At 27.1% G+C, this 20,000-nt stretch overlaps 1 protein-coding gene across 7 annotated transcripts in view; it reads right to left on the minus strand.

Moving 5' to 3' along the window:
• LOC124947503 overlaps positions 1-20,000 on the minus strand; it is a 195,053-nt gene that overhangs the window by 10,762 nt on the left and 164,291 nt on the right. For all 7 annotated transcript variants that reach the window (XM_047489741.1, XM_047489740.1, XM_047489734.1 and 4 more), the window contains exon 6: positions 2,025-2,197. In XM_047489741.1, coding sequence (XP_047345697.1) covers positions 2,025-2,197 — 173 coding nt within the window. The remainder of the gene's footprint in view (positions 1-2,024; positions 2,198-20,000) is intronic.

Consider the following 20,000-nt stretch of genomic DNA (forward strand, 5'->3'; position numbering starts at 1 on the left):
GAGAGAGAGAGAGAGAGAGAGAGAGAGAGAGAGAGTGAGTGAGTGAAAGAGTGAGAGAACATTCTTCTTCGCATATGTATGCAAGAGAGTTGGTTCTTTATTTAAGATAGAAAGAGAAGAAGAAGAAGGGAGTGAGAAAGAGAGAGGGAGAGAGAGAAAGAGAGAGAGAGAGAGAGATAGAAGGATGAAAGGGGTTTTCGAGAAGGGGTTGAAGTCACTCTTTCCAAGCTGTTTAGTCGATGAAGTCCTATTTCAAAACCTCTTTGAGAGAGTCCATTGAAGCTGTCTCAGTGCACTTTACAGGAGTATCTTTTGGAGCAACTGTCTCTGTTTCTTTCTTTCTTTCTTTCTCTCTTTCTCTCTCTCACTCTCTATTTCTCTCTCTCTCTCTCTCTCCCTCTCTCTCTCTCTCTCTCTCTCTTTTTCTCTCCTTCTTTCTCCCTTCTTGTCTTCTTCCGCTTGCATGACTGAAGGACCTTTGTTCTTGATAATATCGATAACTATGCGAGGGAAGAAAGTTCTATGAAGAGAATTTAACGATATCGTCTTTCGTTCTTTGATGTTTTACACGCGAGGGCCAAGGAAAGGACGAGAGTAATCATTTGAGTTAAGGAATATCGAGGAATAAGGAGGAAAAGAAAAAAAGGGAAAAGTAAAACAAAAAAAAAAAAAAAAAGAAAAAAAAAAGAAAAAGAAGTACCGCGTTCAATCTAATCATCGATCTACGAAATTCACGATCGTCGATCTTCGAATTCGCAATCGTCGAAATTGATCGTCGTTGAAGAGTTCTTCTTTTTCTTCCTTTCCTTTTTTTCCTTTCTGTTTCTTTCTTCTTCTTTTTTTTTTTTTTTTTTTTTTTTTATAAACGAACGTCTCAACGAAATCCTTCGCGAATGATACCCGGGTCGCGTTAACTTTACTCGATCGGGTTAATTATCTTCTAGAGAAAGAAATGAGAACGTCGAAAAGAGAAAATGGGAAAAAAGAAATTTCGCATCTCATTAGAAAAATGTTTTTCGTTACGTTTGAAACGAGAAAAAAGATACGGAAAAGTAAGGAAAGGGAAAAGAAAGAAAAGAGAAATATAACGTTCCATGAACCGTGTCGATTTCGAGAGAAATCACGTTTCCACCTTCTACTCTAATCTTCTTTTTCTTTTTCTTCTTCTTCTTCTTCTTCTTCTTCTTTCCTTTTTTATTCTTATTTTTCTTTCTCCTTCTTTTCGTTCCGCACGATTCTGCCGAGTAAAAGTTTCGGACTGTTTTAGAACGACAACGACAACGACAACGACGACAACGGCAACCGAACTACTAACCGTACTTTCGTAGTCACCCAAGAGAGAGAAAGAAAGAGAAAGAGAAAGAAAGAGAAAGAAAGAAGAGAGAGAGAGAGAGAGAGGGAATGAGTTTTTGCAAGAAAACAGACGCACGGACCGCCATAGAGACGCCCGACATTTTCTCTCAAAATCCTTCCTTTTATCCGTGATTCTCAAAGATTGTTATATGCATCGTTGCAGTTCTCTTCTAAGAGTTCTCATCGAGATAGATCGAGATAAAATAAGAGAAACAGAAATAGAAATTGACGAAAAGAGAGAGAGAGAGAGAGAGAGAGAGAAAGAGAGACGGGGAAACTAGCTAAAAGATAGATAAAGATAGTTACGTATGGAAAGAAAGAAAGACAGAGAAATATAACGATAAAGACTGAGAAAAAAAGAGATAGATAGATAGATAGATAGATAGAGAGAGAGAGAAAGAGAGAGAGAGAGAGGAGAGAGTGAGAGAGAGAGAGAGAGAGAGAGAAAATGATAAAATATTTTAAGATATTTACAAAAAAAAAAAAAAAAAGAAAGAGATTCATTGATGAAAAAAAAATGAACGATTTTTCGAGATCTTACTCTTTAGTGATTTATCGCTCATAAAAAAAAAAAAAAAAATAAGACTAGGACAAATGAGTTAGAGAAGGAAAGGAAGAGAGAGAAAAGAGGGAGAGGATAGGATAGAAGGGTCGAGGAAGATGGTCTCTACCTGTATCTCTGAGTGTCCATTTCCCTTCGTTCCTCCGCTATGGCCTCGTTTAGGTCTCTGTTCGGATCGATTCCTCTTGGGGTTGGATTGCTCGATAGTAGATTGTCATTGCTTACGAACTCGACCTCGACGTCGTCCTCGTGATAGGTCTCCGTCAGAGTGTATTCCCGCAACTGCAACACACGTTTAATGGGCTATGATCGTAACTGTTCCCTTAGGATTGAATGCTGTCCCTATCTTATACAGTTATCTCGTAAAATTCGCCGAACAACGGACTACGACGACGATTTTCAGTATTTTCCTATTCTTGGAATACGGAAAAAAAGAAAAAAGAAAAAAAACGAAAAGAAAAAAGAAAGGAAAAAAAAAAAGAAAGAGAAAAGAAAAACGATTTATTTGTATGATCGAAATTTTTTTCTTTCTTTTTTCTTTTTTTCTTCTTCTTCTTCTTCTTTTTCTTCTTGGATATGATATGAGTATGTTCAAGAGAAAAAAAAAAAAAAAGAAAAAATAAATACGGATAGACGTATCTAATTTGCTTTTGGAAATAATTATTAAAGGATTAGAAATATTTGAATAGAAAATTTCATACTTGTATTGATACGAAAGAAATTTTTTTAATTATGGATATTAATGTTTATCGTTTCTTTGGATAAACAGACTAAATGAAAAGAAATTATGAATCAACGATTAAGAAAAAAAAAAAAAAAAAAAAAAAGAAAAAGAAAAAAGAGGAAAGGAAAAGAAATATTTCTATTATCGCATTATTATGAAATAGATTTGATTTTTTATAAATATTCTTTAAATATATTTATTCTTTAGATATATTATTATCTAGAATTAAATAAATATTACATATTTGTGAGTTCGATAACAATTAGATATTTAAAAATTGTGACATTTTTTTTTTTTAATTACCTTATAAAATAAATTTCGTTAGAAATTATACAGTGTTTTAATTGTTAAAATTATTATACATTTATAATATTATAAACGAAGGCTAATAAAAAAAAAAAAAAAAAAAAAAAAAAAAAAAAAAAAAAAAAAAAAAAAAAAAAAAAAAGACAAACTTACAAATGACAAATCTAATACTATTATTATCGTTGTTAGAATATTTTTTATTATAAATATACGTACACACACATTGTATACACATTGTAGGTGTACAAAGTGTCAACGTAAAAAAAAAAAAAAAAAAAAAAAACAGAAAAAAAGGAAAAAAAGCGGACAAAAAAGAAAGAAAGAAAGAAAGGAAAAAACAAACAAACAAACAAACAAAAAAAAAATACTGATGAACCTTAAAACGCAAAAAATCACAATTCGACCATATCGAAATATCTTTTTGTTTTTAAAAGAAAAATTTTTCTCCTATCACGTCTTTTTTGTTTCTATTGAAACGCTCGATAATAACATTTGCCATTTTGCAGAAGATAACAGATACTAACGATTGAAAATGATGGAGAATATAATACAACAACGATCTTATTAAATATAATATTTCTATTATATTTTCAATGTCCAAAAGTTTCGTTTTCGTCTTTCTGTCGAAAGAAACGTGTAAGATAGAAAATGATATCAATTCGGTATACGAGTTACCACCTTTCAGATCCTTTCTCCTCTCTTTTCTCCCTTCCTTCTTATCCTCCATCAACACCATCTTATTTTCCACTCTTCCGTCAAGCTTTTCCTCTTTTCTCTAGCTCTCTCTCTCTCCCTCTCACCCTGTCTCTTTCTATTCTAGATCTGAGAGACGACAGAGGGAGAAAAGCTGAGTAAAAAGTTCAACAAAGTTTGAACGGTTATCGAAGCGTAAACTTAGCGCGGTCTTTCTCCTTTGTATCATGGTCGTTAAGACTCTAGAGAGGAACAATAGAAGAGGTCCGAGTAGTTGGCACACAAGGCCGTTACTATATTTAAATAATCTCTTTGGCTCGATCTTATCAGTAAAAGTACTTTCCTTTTCCTCCTTTCTTTCTTTTTTTCTTTTTTAGATCTATCATCATTTTCAAATTGAAAATGCGAAGTTGAAATGTGCGATTATTTTATCATCCTTTTTTTTTTTCAAATAATTCATATATATATATATATATATATATATATATATATATATATATAATTTTATTTATTTTTCTTTTACTTTATATAATATATATAATATAAATATAAAGTATGATATGCGTGTGTGTATATATATATATATAATAAAAAAAAAGTAATAAAAAAAAAATTATATATATCTATATATACGTTACATATATCATTGAATTTTTACATTAATTATTATATAATATATTTATATTTCCTAATATATTATTTTTAATAATCACACGTTCTATTTTAATGCACATATTCGATGGTAAAAGAAAATAATGAATAAAATTTTTAAATTATCTTTTGATTTTTATAATAATTAACATATACATATATATATATATATATATATGCACATATTAGAATTAATTTTTGTTACAAATAACCGATCGAGTTGATTTGAATAATTTGTTTCGAGCTTCTGCTTTAAAAAAGAAAAAAAGAAAAACAAAAAAAAAAAACGAAAGAAAAGAAAATTAAAAGAACACACAAAAAAATGAAACGTAATAGCAGTTTCAAAAACAGTGATTGCACGGGGTGAGAAAGTAATGACGAATAAAGAACAATAAAAGAAAAAAAGAAAATATTGAAATGAAAAAATTGAAAATAGAAAGAAAATAAATAAAAGAGAAAATAAAACGAAATAATGGATGTACATATGTATGCATGTATGTATGTATGTATATATGTATGTATGTGTGTATGTATGTAGCTCGTGTTACGTATCCAAAGGCAGAGTGAGCGTATTAACTTTGATGGAGTATAACTCTGGACCGCAAAAAACGAGAGTGGAAAAGTAATAGAAGGGGGGGGGTGGTATGATAGGAGGAGGGGTATGGTAGTAGGGAAGTTGGTGGGGGGTAAAGAGGTGGGAAGGGGCGGAATGGGATAGAGGTGTGGTGGGGGTGCAGGGAGAGAGTTGCAATCGAATTTGAAGGTCTAGTACCGACAACGACCCTCCAATTACGATACTCTCGACCCTCCTTGTTTGAAGCCACGAGAGCAGCCTATAGCAGTCGATTTACCTCCCCGGTCCTGCTCGATTTAACAATTTTATCAATCGACGATACCCGTACACCGGTTGGCACTAATTGCCAGAACGGGCATGCAATCATCATCATCATCATAGTTGAACGTTGTCACGCAGGTTACATTAGAGGAAAATAAGAAAATTAAAAAAAAAAAAAAAGAAAAAAAAAATAAAAGAAAAAGTAAAAAGTTAAAAAGAAAAAAGAAAAGTATGGAGAAGGGAGGATGGTGGTATTGTAGAAACGAAAACAAAAAAAAAGAAGAAAAGGAGAGAAAAAAAATATAGTGAATTTTTTTTTCATCGTATACACACTAATGGAATTAAATCACTTTTATTGTTGTGGATGATAATGAAAATATATGGAATTTTTACGTTTTTTCTTTTTTTTCCTTATGCGTTTTAATCGATCAAACGTGAAAAAATAAATCGAACGCTTTGATTTAAACGATTGGTCTTCTTACTCCTCGATTATGATCGATAATTGTTTTGTTAGATATATGTGTGTGTAAATATATATACATATATATATATATATATTTCTTTTTTATATTCAAAAAATTTATACATAATATTCTTTTGTTTTTTTTATAAGTTTTAATACAACATCTATTTTGTTATACTTATAAAAAAAATATTATAACGAGACCCTATGATAATTAATGTATTATGAGTAGTCGCGATTAGTACAAGGACGTATTGACTTTTATGGAGTAATTTTTTGGCAAATATGCGATAAAGTATAAGTATTATATGAGATTATAAAAAAAAAAAAAAAAAAACCGATCAAGATTGAGTTTTATTTTTATCAGAAAAGAAAAAAAAACAAGAAAAAAAAAAAGAAGAAAACGATGGATCGATTCGTAGAAAATAATTAATCGTTACAAGTAAGATGAAATAAATTTTGTCTCTAATCGTTTTATACTTTAAATATACTCGATAAACTTGGACGAATTTAATTACATTAAATTTTTCATTGACGATAAAGAATTCTTTTTCTTTTTTCTCTTTCGTTTATACTATATACAATCAGATTATTAATGATCCACGATAAGATTATTGCCGCAATGAGGAGAAGAAGAGGAAGAAGGTGGGTACGAGAAAAAAAAAAAAAAAAAAAAAAAAAAAAAAGAAAAGAAAAAAGAAGAGAAAAAATAAGAAAATAAAGTAACAAAAAAAAAAAAAAAAAAAAAAGAAAAGAAACAAAAACGAAAGAAAGAAGAAAAAAAAGAAAAGAAAAAGGAGAAGTCGATAATTTGTAATTTGACGATCACCAACCTTAATCGTGATACTTACAATAAGCCGAAACATATTATATGACGATACTACAATAAGAGACTCGGCTAATCTATCGGAGAAGCGTAATTGGAAGCTGCCATCGCACGTAGTTCGATTAATTAGACGTTAATTAGCACTCGGCCCAATTTCAAAGCTAACGATAGTTCCCAGAGAAAATCGCTACTAGCCGATTCTTCGTCTCTCTCTCTCTCTCTCTCTCTCTTTCTTTTTTGTCGTCACCGTCGTCACCGTTGTCGTCATGTTTCATTTGAAGAACCAAAGAAGAAAAAAAGAAAACGAGTTTTGTCCACTTTGACTTCTATTATCGCGACTTGTCCAACTACGTGTTCGATGTAATTCAATTAAAGCGACGACTTAACGACCAACATCATTTTTTCTTTTTTTTTTTTTTTTTTTTTTTTCCACACTAATTCACGTAATTTTCTCACATTTAGATGGATACTTTTATTATATATATATATATTTTTTTTTTTTTTTTTTTTTTTTTTTTTTTTTTTTTTTTACAACGTATCATCGCTTCATCGAATTTTTATATTTAATAAAATTCAAATTTTACGAATTTAATCGCACTTTCTTTTATCTTTTTATCATTTATCATCTTTCATTTTTCTTTTTTTCTTTTTTTTTCTCTCTTTTTTCTTTCCTTTTTTTTCCCCCTTTCTTTCTTCCTTTCTTTCTAACGTTTCGTAGGCATTAATTATTTTTGTTTCTTTTTTTCTTTTTCGAACGCATCTTTTTTTTTGTTTTCTTTTTCTATTTTTTTCTTTTTCAAATTATTTCATTCGTTCGAACGGAAAAATATTAATCTTTCTCCTTGATTTTTATGTACCGACGCGAGGAAGAATAATAATTTTTCTTTCTTTTTTCTTTCTTTTTTTTTTTTTTCCTTTTTTTTTTTTATTTTTAAACACTCCAAAATACCGGTCGAATATCAAAAGTTTTCTAAGCCGGGTTTAAAAATCAATCATTTCTTTTTCAAGACTTTCTAAAAGTTTTGCGGTTAGGCTTTTTTACGTTTTACGATTCGTGAGGGGGAAAAAAAAAGGAAAGAAATGAAAAAAAAGAAAGAAAAGAAAGAAAAAAAGGGAAAGAAAATTAACCTTAAAAAGTCTCGAAAAGGAGTAATTGAATATTAAAATCAAGTTGGAAACTTTTGTTGGCCCAGCCCCCTCCACCCCGTCCAACCACCCTCTCCTCTCCCATCAGCTCTCAACAACAACAATATAGGAACTTTCGTTATATCCCTTTAAACTACATTGTTATAATGGTGTTCGACGTTTTGTCCTTTGTTAAAAAAAAAAAAAGAAAAGAAAACAAATATATTTTCCCTTTTCTTCCCCTTGAACTTGGTTTTTTTTTCTCTCTCTCTCCTCTTAATTAAATATAATTCCATTCTCGAATCATATTTGAATTTTATACGCACGTATATACGTACGTATTAAATTTTCATTTATCTAACTTATTTCTCTGGCAAACGTTTCTACATTTTTTCCTTTTACTTTTAATGTCACGATAGAAAATGTATTGATAGTGTTTTCATGAGATAAAAGATAAAAAAGAGTTTGTCTTGTGGTTGATCGGGCAAAAAACAAGTTCGATCATGATTAATGAAAGATATTCCAATTTTAAGATCATAGAAATAGATTATTTTTCATCGAAATTTTCTTTTCTCTCTAACAAAACATACGCGAGATAACAATATATATCTTTTTATATCTTATTGTTATCTTATGAAAAGTTGTATTTTTTTTCTTTTTCTTTTTTTTTTTTTTTCTTTTTTTTCCTTTTTTTTCTTTTTCATTAAAATACCAAGACCTTCCGTGTCATATTTATTATAGTAGTTACGTTTAGAAAAATTTTTCTTCGGTGACGATGAAATATATAGCTGCGCGATTGTAATTCTAAAGAAACAAGGAGAAAAAAGAAAAAGACAATAAAAATTCAAAGACATTTTTAATAAAGTGTACGAAATTTATTTCCGAGAAAATGAAATGAAGTTATAAATGTAAAAAAAAAAAAAAAATGAAAAAAAAAAGAAACAAAAAATAAAAAGACGGAAAGAAAAGGAAAAGAAATTTTTTCTTTCCCCTATTATTTTTCCAACACTTCAAAGATAATAAATATAATTTTTCATCGATTTATGCGAAATTTCATATACCTTGAAAAATTAATAAATTTGAATTAACGCATTTGTAAAGAACACAAGATATTACTGGGTTAATTACATTTCCAAATGATATAATGTTCTTTTAATTTGAAGAAGCAAAAAAATAAAAAAAAGAAAAAAATGATCGATCCAAATTAATCAATATAATTACTTTTCCTATATTGATCTATATCATTTATATCGAACGATATAATTAATTTTATCAGATATTTCTCTCTGATCAGTTTCGTTAAAAGTGATATATCGCGAGGAACAATGTTCCTTCGTTTAGAAACATAAAAACAAACAGACAAGCAAACAAACAAACAAAAAAAAAAAAGAAAAAAGAAACAAAAACTACCATCACAAACATTGTTCAATAATTATTAAAACTTTACAATTTTTATATCGTTAGAACGAACAATTTGATGAATAAATTCTTGATTTATTCTAATTAATTTTACGGATAAATAATTTTATGATTCAATTCGCGTGTTCTTTGTCGAGATCGAAGAAGAAGTGAAAAGTTTAATAAAAAAAGAAAAAAAAAAGAAAAAGAAAAAAAAAAAAAGAAAAAAACAAAAAGAAAAAAGAAAGTAGAAACAAACAGAACAAGAAAAAAAAAAAGAAAAAAAGATTTTTAAAAATTTCTAAACCAAAAACTCTCTTTTAAGAGTATAACAGTGGAAAAGAGAGAGAGAGAGAGAGAGAGAGAGGATGAGGATGAGAGGAATAGAGAGGGAATGGTAACTCCTTTCGGAGGAACGATATTACCCATCTGAGAGATCGCGAGACATGACCACCTATCTACGTGACCGTGGAAATTACTTTGGGTTTGCCTTGTATATATGTTATAATATAACCATCGTGCGTTTTCGTTGCACTGATATCAAACTCCGAATACGTGTTACTTACTTCTTACTTTTATACAGGGTGTTACAAGTTTTTTTTTCTTCTTTTCTCTCTCTCTCTCTCTCTCTCTCTCTCTCTCTTTCTCTTTTGTCATTGCCCATCAATCGCCTCTTTTATCGTTTCGTTCAATATATCCATTGTAACTTTACGATGAAGAAGCATTTTTTGCAATAACGTTCGTGTAATTTTTTTCTTTTCTTTTTTCTTTCATTTTATTAGATTCTTTTATTATCTATTAGATTTTTAAATAATTAATTTCTTCATTAGAATTTCTTTTATTTTTTATTAAATTCTTTTATTTGCGACACCCTGTATACAGTGCAATGTATGTACGTACGTGTATATATATATATATATTATATAAATACGTGTGCGGACGAAATGTAAGTACGTACATTTCATACGCATTTTTTTTTCTTCATTTTGAAAAAAATTTATCTTTCCTGGACAATTTTCTCGGCCATTATTTTTTTCTCACTTATTTTTCTCATCATTTTTTTTTTTTTTTTTTTTTTTTTTTTTTTTTTTTTTTTAATATTTTCTTAGAACACGGAGGGAAAAGGAAGGGATAACGTAATTTATCTAATGATCGTTCGTCCCATATGTACCGTGTTGATTAATAAATATTAATAGAAAGTTTTTATGTTTAATATTTTAATTAAACAATGCAATAATAAAAAATGAAAATATATAAGCGCCGTGAAAGAGAAAAAAAAAAAAAAAGAAAAAAAAGAATTGTAATAACAATAATATTATAATATCGTACGAATGAAATAAAATAAATAAAAATTCTAATGAAAATTAATTACTATCGTCATTATTACTGTTGTTGTTGTTCTTTTATTTATTTAGATATACGAAATAATTATATATAAATAATTACATATTGATCGATCTTTGATAGTAACAAAGAGAGAGAGAGAGAGAGAGAGACAGAGAGAGTATAGCTATGTATTTCGAATTTTTTTCCAAATGTTTCATTAAAATAATTGACGTGTTACATATGTAAAAAAAAAAAAAAAAAAAAAAAAAAAAAAAAAAAAAGAAAAATTTTTTTAAAGAGAATATGCTATGAGTTGAAAAAAAAAAGAATTATTATATGAGTTCTAAAAAATGTATAAAAAATAATAAAGATTAATGTAATAATTTATATGTAAATAATGTACACATACGTACACATACGTACAGTCAATCTAACATCCCTGATTAATTTCTAAGCTAATGAATGTTCCCATCCAATGATTTACATTATAACGAAGAAATTTAACAAATTTTACTTTTCTATTGAAATTTGAAACAATGTCAATTTAACAAAGGAACAAGTTGAAATACTCGAGGAACTACGATGAAATGGTATTCCGATTACATAGGAACATTACATACGTATCTATATACGTACGTACATAGAACAAAAGATTCGTACATTAATTGAGATACGATGAATAACCGAGTGCGCATGCGCATCGTACTATGACGATTACATAATTGATAAATCGTCGCCTGGTTGCACGTAGTATTCCTGGAATTCGTGCTGGATTTTCATTTGGTTCCATTAATCAAAGTTAACCCTTTTGTATCATCGAGTGTTTCCCCAACGAAAAGAATTATTAAGATACGAAATATTCTTTCCTTTTTCGTCCTTTACCCTTCCTCTCTTTTTCCGTAAAAGTCTTTAATAATAATTAAAAAGAAACAAAAAAAAAAAAAATTATAAAAAAAGAGAAGAATTAATGAAAAAAATTGCAAAAGAGATGATTTTTCTCTTATCTTTTATTTCTTTTTTTATTTTTTTTTTTTCTTTTCTTTAAAAAAAAAGTTAACTTTTTTTTGGGAACGTCAGTCTTTTATTTTCTGAAAGGGATAAAAAAAAAAAAAGAAAGAAAGGAAAAAAAAATTCGATGCAAAAAGAAAAATTTATGCGAAAGAAAAAATTATTATCTTCCTTTCTATTTTATTTTAATTATTGTCACGAAGAGAATCATTGAGTCTCTAAATATATATTTATTTGTCGTAGTCTTTAATAAAAAAAAAAAAAAAAAAAAAAAAAAGAAAAACACGAGAAGAAAAAAATATAAAAAAGATTATATATATATATATTTTTTTTTTTATATTTTAATCATTTAATTGTTACAAATATAAGAGACAGATAAATGTTATTTCTCATAAAGAAAATCAAAAAACTTTTGTTCTTTTCATTCGATCGTTGCGTTTTGTTCTATTCTGTTCAGTTGCGTTGCGTTGCGTTGGATTGTCTGTCTTTACACAGAAAACACTCGTGCATAAATAATACAAGTTCATAAATATGTGCATATACACCGTGATCGGGATTTTGCATAATTCATGAAAATTGAGCGCCCGGAAATGCTAATGTTCGCTCCAACATCGGTTATTAGTAGTAATGCAGGTAGGTAGATGAAGAAGAAGTAGGGGAAGGAAGAGAAGGAGAGGGTTGGTTGTATCATATTCGCTTAATTTTGATACCATTCAGTTGGTCCAACGTATTAATTATTGATTATGTATTTGAAAGGAAAAGAAAAAAAGAAAAAAGAAAAAAAAGAAAAACCAAAGAGGAGAAAAGAAAAGAAATATATAAGAAATTAAAAAAAAAAAAAAAATAAAAGCAAAAAAATTAAGAAAATGGAAATAATAAAACGAATACGAAATACAAATTTTATAAATAAGAAGATGTAATGTTTTTTCTGCGATGGTACGTTATCATTTTTTGTTCTTAATACTTTTAATTTTATATATACGAAGCTTTTAAATTAATTAAAATGTTCATTTTTGTAAGTTTTTAAGATTAATACTTATTTTCTACGAAAAATATTCTTTTTCTTTCTAAGTTATTATTATTATTATTTTTATTATTATTATTATTATTATTATTATTATTATTAATGAAATGCGACGTTGTAGTATATACATATATATATATATATATATATATATATATATATATATATAATTTTGTTAAATTATAATTTTTATTCGTAGTTATAATTCTTTTTTATCAGTCGATTAATTTTATTTCCATTGATTAGATTCATTATAAATTTTATACGCAAAATAAACTTTTGATTTCAGAATCATAATATATCAACATGTTTATATGAATATTTTTGAATAAAAGGAAAAAAGAAAAAGAGAGAAGAAAAAAAAAAGAAAAAGAAATTATAAACACTTTTTTTTTTTATTTCAATCTCAAAACAATTACTTCTAAAATAATTTTTTCGAAATGAATAACTACAATTATATTTTACTTTTTCTTTTCATTATTCTATATATATATATATATATAATGATTTAATATATAATAGTAAAATAGTAATAAAATAATATAATATATAATATAGATATATAAATATAAAATAAACATATATATATATATATATAAAAGAGAAGGAGAGAGAGAGAGAGAGAGAGAAAGAGAGGAGGGTAACTAGCTTCAGGACATAAACACAAATTTGAAAATTTTCTCTCTGGTTTTCTCGTCCCATGCAAACGATATCCAAACCCTTTCCAACCCTGCCGCCCTTCATTAGCGTTTCCTGTCCCTTGAAACCTAATCCACGCGTAGCTACTCGTATACGCATATGTACACAAATATATATATGTATATATATATATACATATACACAAACATGCTAGGATGTCACTTCGCAGAACGATAAATCGCGTAAATCGAATCGTAGCCGAACAACTCTTCCCCTCTTCATATTTACCTACCCAACGAACGATTCGCATAAATTTCACCGATCACTTTTCCCATCCACCAACCGGTTTTCCACTTTTCCCTTTTGATATATTTATATATATATATATATATATATATATATATATATATATATTCTACCCTTTTCTCTATGAATTTTAAATTCGTCTTCTACTACGACGACTCGATTCTGTAATATCGATCTCTGTCGGTGAAAAGAAAAGAAAGAAAAAAGAAAAAAAAAATATAAATAAACATTAGACATTTATTAATTATATTTATTAATTATGATTATCATCGAACGTTTTTATTCATTGAATATTTGTTTATATATATATATATATATATATGTATGTATGTATGTATATTCGTTCATTAATGAGATTTGATTTTTTGCGAACGATCCAAAAGAAAGAAAAAAAGAAAGAAAAAAATGACACATACATATTTTCATTCATTTTATTCATGTTCGTTATTCATATTCAGATTGGTTTACAAATATAATTAAATTAAATTACAATAATTATTGATGTATTTTCTTTTTTCTGCTTTTTCTTTTTTGCTACTTCTTTTTACGTTCCTTTGTTCTTTTCTTTTTTTTTTTTTTTTTTTTTTTTTTTTTTTTTTTTTTTGTTGTTATTTTATTTTAATCGAAATTTTCACTCGTTCATTCACTATTTTATTTGAAATGAATCCTAAATGGTTTTCTCATTTTTTAATGAGAATGATATAAAAGATAAATTAGTTCGATCATACAACAGGTGATAACTTGATAATAATAATAATAATATAATAATTAATAAAAATAATCATTGATAAATCTTCTTCAATACTATCTCTATTTAATTTTAATGAATAATTATCCATTTATAATTTTATATAAATTTTCATTCGACGTCATTTAAGCGATCATCATAAAGCAAAGTATATAAAATATATAATTACAATTAATAATAATAATTATTATTATTATTATTATTTAATATTTTCATTAAAATAATTCAAATGAAAATGAATCTCTATAATTTGCTAATTTTTATTTATAAAGAAATATGAAATATACAAATTTGAAAAATTATCTTGATAACAACAACGTGGTATCGATTACATAAAAAGAGAAAAAGAAAAAAAAAAGAGAAAAAGAAGAAGAAAAAAATATAAAAAAAGAAAAAAGCGTGATAGAGAAGTATATATTATATACATACATACATACATCCATACATATATATATATATATGTATATATGTATATATATTATAACGTCTTTTAGATGCAGCCGTTCGCAGTAGTACGTTCGCAATGAGCGAACATTACCGTTTATTAGTAGCCTGTGTTACTCTCTAAATTAATATCCCTAGGCATAAGTTTTAATCTAAATTAGCTAACAGCGCAAGGGAGCATGCCTGAGTAACACTACTGTAGTAGTAGTAATAGTAGTGTAGTAGTAGACGAGGAAATGAAAATTTAGTCTGCGAGTTGGGACAACCGGCATAAATTTCTTCGATTCATTTTTCGCTCGTTTCTTGCACTAACTCTTTCTCACTCTCTCTCTCTCATTCACTCTCTCTCTCTCTCTCTTTCTCTTTATTACTTTCATATACATATACAAATACGCTTACGTACACAGTATGTTCCATTTCATTAATAACTTTTGCTTGGGCATTAGCAAAGATTAAGTATCGTACTAAAATCGTTCGTACGATTACGTTAATTTTTCACCCAAAGATTGTAATTCCCCATCAAGAGTGTTATCCTTCGAACGTTCGAAGGAATTAATGAAATGATTATTATAGAAAAAGAAATAAAAAATGAAAAAGAAAAGGAGAAATAAATAAAAATAAATACGAAGGTAAGAAACAAAAATGCAAAAAAAAAAAAAAGAATGCAAAGAATAAGGAAAAAGAAGGAAAAGTACAAACGAGAGAGAGAGAGAGAGAGAGAGAGAGAGAGAGAGAGAGAGAGAGAGAAAAGAAGAAAGAAAAAAGAATACAAAAGGAATAATAAAATAACGAAAAAGAAAAAGAAAGAAAAAAAAAAGCAAAAAAATAAAAAAAAAACAAAAATAGAAAAACAGCTAATCTGACATCGAGAAAAATACGGAGAGAGCATTTTCACTCGAAGGATTAACGAGCTACTACTACCGTAATTCCCCCAACGATCGATTTTATCGCGCTTATCGAAATCCCTGAAAACCCCTCGATGTTTCCAATTTTTATTCGACACACTTCTCTTTCGAATCTCTCGGTCCATTTTTTTTTTTTTTTTTTTTTTTTTTTTTTATATATATATGTTTGTGTGTGTACATTTGCGAACGCGCGCGCGCGCGTGCCTGTATGTGTACGCATGCTTTTTCCTTTTTCTCATTTTTTTTTTTTTTCTTCTATTTTAACTGATGTTATACGATTACGAATCACTTTAAAGGTACTCCGAATTCGGATAATCAATACACGTAATATATGTATATATATTTTGTCTCTTTGATTTAATATATTATATATTTTTTATATATATAATACATATAAGACTAACAATTTTGGATTATTAATACAATATTATATCATTTTTTTCTAGTGAAATATTAATAATCGTTATTATTTTTTAAAAACATTGATGCTGTTTCCGTTCCATTATTTCTTGAAGTTTCATCTTTCGATTAATAATAATAATAGTAATAATAATAATAGTAATAATAATAATAATAATAATAATAATAATAATAATAATAATAATAATAATAATAATAATAATAATAATAATAATAATAATAATAATAATAATAATAATAATAATAGTAATATTAATAACAGTAATAATAATAATAATAATAATAATAATAATAATAATAATAATAATCAAATGACAAATAACGATATAGAGTAAATACTTGTTGTTAGCTCGTTTTCATGCAAACTAATGAATCTTATTTTCCAGAGGTATTTAATAAGCTATTATATTTACAAAGGGTTCGTTATTATGCCAAAGTAGCAACATTGTTAACGAGGGTAAACATGATATATACCTATATTTCACGTTCTAGTTAAGTACATGTATAGTTATACGTACATACGTACCATGCATTTATTTACAAATGAAAGTTTTGTTGTAACCTAAAATTAACGAGTGAATTTTTATATGTATTTTTCTTTTATTCGAAATTATATTTTCACCAGGTATGATTTCTTTCTCTTTCTCTCTTTCTCTCTATCTCTCTCTCTCTCTCTCTCTCTTTCTCTCTCTTTGTTTATTTTGTCTCTTTGATTTAAAAAAAATGTGTCAAAATGAAAGAAACAAAATAAAAAATAATTTTCGAAGTAAATAAAAGAAAAGAGAGAGAGAGAGAGAGAGAGAGAGAGAGAGAGAGAAATCAAATATTTTCTTGATAAATCCGTAAAAATTCGTAAATAAATGATTGTTAGTACTCTAGTCAGTAATAAAACGATTCCAGTTTATATGTATTTATATTTCATGTTGTAGTAGAGATAGATATATAAATACATATATACGTAGATACATATATACGTACATACATATATACGTAGATACATATATATGTACATACATATATACGTACATTCATAGATTTATAAACGAAACTTTGTAATAACGTCAAATTAACAAGGGAGAGAATTTGTATACGTATTTTCTTTTGTTTGACATTATATTTTCACTCGGTATAATTTTTCTTTCTCTCTCGCTCTCTATCCCTCTCTTTCGGTTTGCTTTGTCACTCTTGCTTTTAAAAAAATATCCATATGTTAAAATAAAAAGAAAATGAAAAATATTCGAAAGTAAATAAAAGAAGGGCGAACGAACGAACGAACGAACGAACGAATGAGAGAGAGAGAGAGAAAGAGAGAGAAAGAGAGAGAAAGAGAGAGAGAGAGAGAAAATATTTCGTTGATAAATCCGTAAAAATTTGTAAATAAATGATGGTTCCTGTTGTCAGTGTAAAACGACCTAGTTTCTCATGTTTAAAGAGTTGCCTTTATAAATCTACACAGTCCTACTAAAAGAGAAACTGTTTCTCTCACAGATACACCAAAGATAGTCCCTTATTTTATACTGTCGTGATATTTTAAATTATGAATCATTATATATTTCCCAAAAGTAGAGAACGATATTTACTTTGTTACGAATAGTGCGTGCTCATGAATATATCTAATTATGTAACATACATTCATAACGTTAAGGTTTTTGCTTTTGTTAATTTTCCGAATGGACGACGTCAACGAGACTTATTTTACTCGTTGACGATCTTAAATTCGAAAAAGTAAAAAAAGTACATACATACGTACATACATACGTACATACATACGTACATACATACGTACATACATACGTACATAGGAGAGTTTCAAATTTACTTTGGTTAAACTTTTTTTTTTTTTTCAACGAGAATTTATAACAATTGGACATACATTTTTGCCTTCATTTATTTCTTTTTTTTCTCTTTCTTTTTTTCTTTCTTTCTTTATTTATTTATTCGTTTTTTTCTTCTATTTTTTTCTTTCTTCTTTCTTTTTTTTTTTTATTTAATTTTTTTGTCTTTGTTTTCTCTCTCTCTCTTCTCTCTCTCTCTGTCTCTCTCTTTTCTATCTCGAAGTTGTGCGAGTAAATAAAGTTTTTATCCTTTGCGATCTTAAAATAAAGAAATTATAAAAAAATATTTGCGCGTATATTTGAAAAGCCGATTCTTTTTATTGCGTGAAAATGAAAAAAAAAAAAAAGATATACAGGTATAAATATTTCATTTTTTATATATTTGTTTTCTTATGTATATATATATATGTGTGTGTGTGTGTGTGTGTGTGTGTGTTTTTTTAAAAAGAGAAATTAATTGGTTCATTTTTAATTTTATTTCATTAACAATATTTATTTATATATATTATACGTGTGTGTAAATGTGAAATATTTATATGAAAGGAAATAAAATCACTTTTTAGTTAGTTTAGGGTTATTAAAATTTTTGTATATAATAAGTCAAGTTTATTGAAAATAAAATAAATTTCAAGTCGTATATAAAATATAAGTTTTATAAGATAAGTTTCGTAGGATAATTTTTTTTTCTTTCCTTTTCTCTCTCTCTCTCTCTCTCTCTCTTTTTTTTTCTTTTTTTTTCTTTTATCGCGAAATCTATCCTGCATTTTTTTAATCTAATATTTTTAGTTGTTCGAATTTATTAAAAAGCGGCATCGTTATAAAAGTCATAGTAAGCTCGAATGTCAATCGAATTCAACATTAAACACCAAACGAATTATCATGATAATTATGAAGAGAAATTTTCAAAAAGGCAATGTAGATGTATAATTACCTCCCTTACCAATAATATGGCTCGTTTCCTCTCTCTATCGTTAGCGTAAATAAAATTTTATTCGAATTTCTTGATATCTCGTACATTTGCACACGGTCTCGATGATGATGATATTCATGACGACGACGATGATGATGATGATGAGGATGATGATAAAAATAATGATTATGATGATGATTATGATTATGACGATTATGATGATCTTGACGATAATGATTAATATTATTATTATTATTATTATTATTATTATTATTATGTTAATGATAATGATAATGATAATGATGATGATGATGATGATGATGATGATGATGATGATGATGATGATGACGATGCATCGTTCGAATAATTAAATTTTCACCATCGATGTATGCTCGCATTCATTTACAATTACGTTACGTTAACCCTTCGTCGATATAAAATTTCAATGTAAATAATATTCTCGCCTCCAGCTCACATGTTCTCATTGTTTGCATTTCCTCCTATACGTATGTATATGTATGTATATACATATATATATACATACATATATATATATGTACATATATATGTATATATGTATTTATGTACGTAAATAAAATCGATATGATGTGAAATCATCGTCCTTCGTAAATATGAGAATGATAGACAGATTGAAATTTATTATATTAAACTTATTTCTTTTTTTTTAATGTGTGTGTGTGTGTGTGTCTGTGACAATAATAATAATAATAATAATAATAATAATAATAATAATAATAATAATAATAATAATAATAATAATAATAATAATAATAATAATAATAATAATAATAATAATAATAATAATAATAACAATAATACATGTGTAGATATGTAAATATTACATAAATGTAAATAACTGTTTTAAAATAATTGAGACAGAGAAAGAGAAAGGAGAGAGAGAGAGAGAAAGAGAGAGGGAGAGAGAGAGAGAGAGAGAGAGAGAGATATCTTTGTAAATATACAAAATAATGATAATAATAACAATATACGTATGTACGTAAACAAATTTGATAACAATTAAAAAAAAAAAAAAAAAAAAGAAAATTAATCTAATCTCATTAGTATAAAATTATCAATATGTTATAAAGATGTGAATAATTTTGTTCGAAAAAAAAAAAATGTTGTATTGAAGAAATGTAACGTGAGAGAGATAGATGGATAGATAGATTAGATAGATAAATGGATAAATAGATAAATAAATAAATAGATAGATTAAAAAAGAAAGAAAGAGAGAGAGAGAGAGAGAGAAGGAGAGAGAGAGAGAGAGAGAGGGAAAGCAATTTTAAATCAATTAACTCTCTTTGATCGACTAAAAATGAATTTTACGAAATAGAAAGCAGTTAGTATGTATTTAGTATGGAAATATATTTCCTTTATAATATCGTATTCGATGATACTCGATATTATAAATCTCGACCAAAAAGGAGAGAGAATGAGAGAGAGAGAGAGATAGAGGGAGAAAGAGAGAGATAGAGAGA

Source organism: Vespa velutina, chromosome 3, assembly GCF_912470025.1.
Source record: "Vespa velutina chromosome 3, iVesVel2.1, whole genome shotgun sequence".
Lineage (NCBI taxonomy): Eukaryota > Metazoa > Arthropoda > Insecta > Hymenoptera > Vespidae > Vespa > Vespa velutina.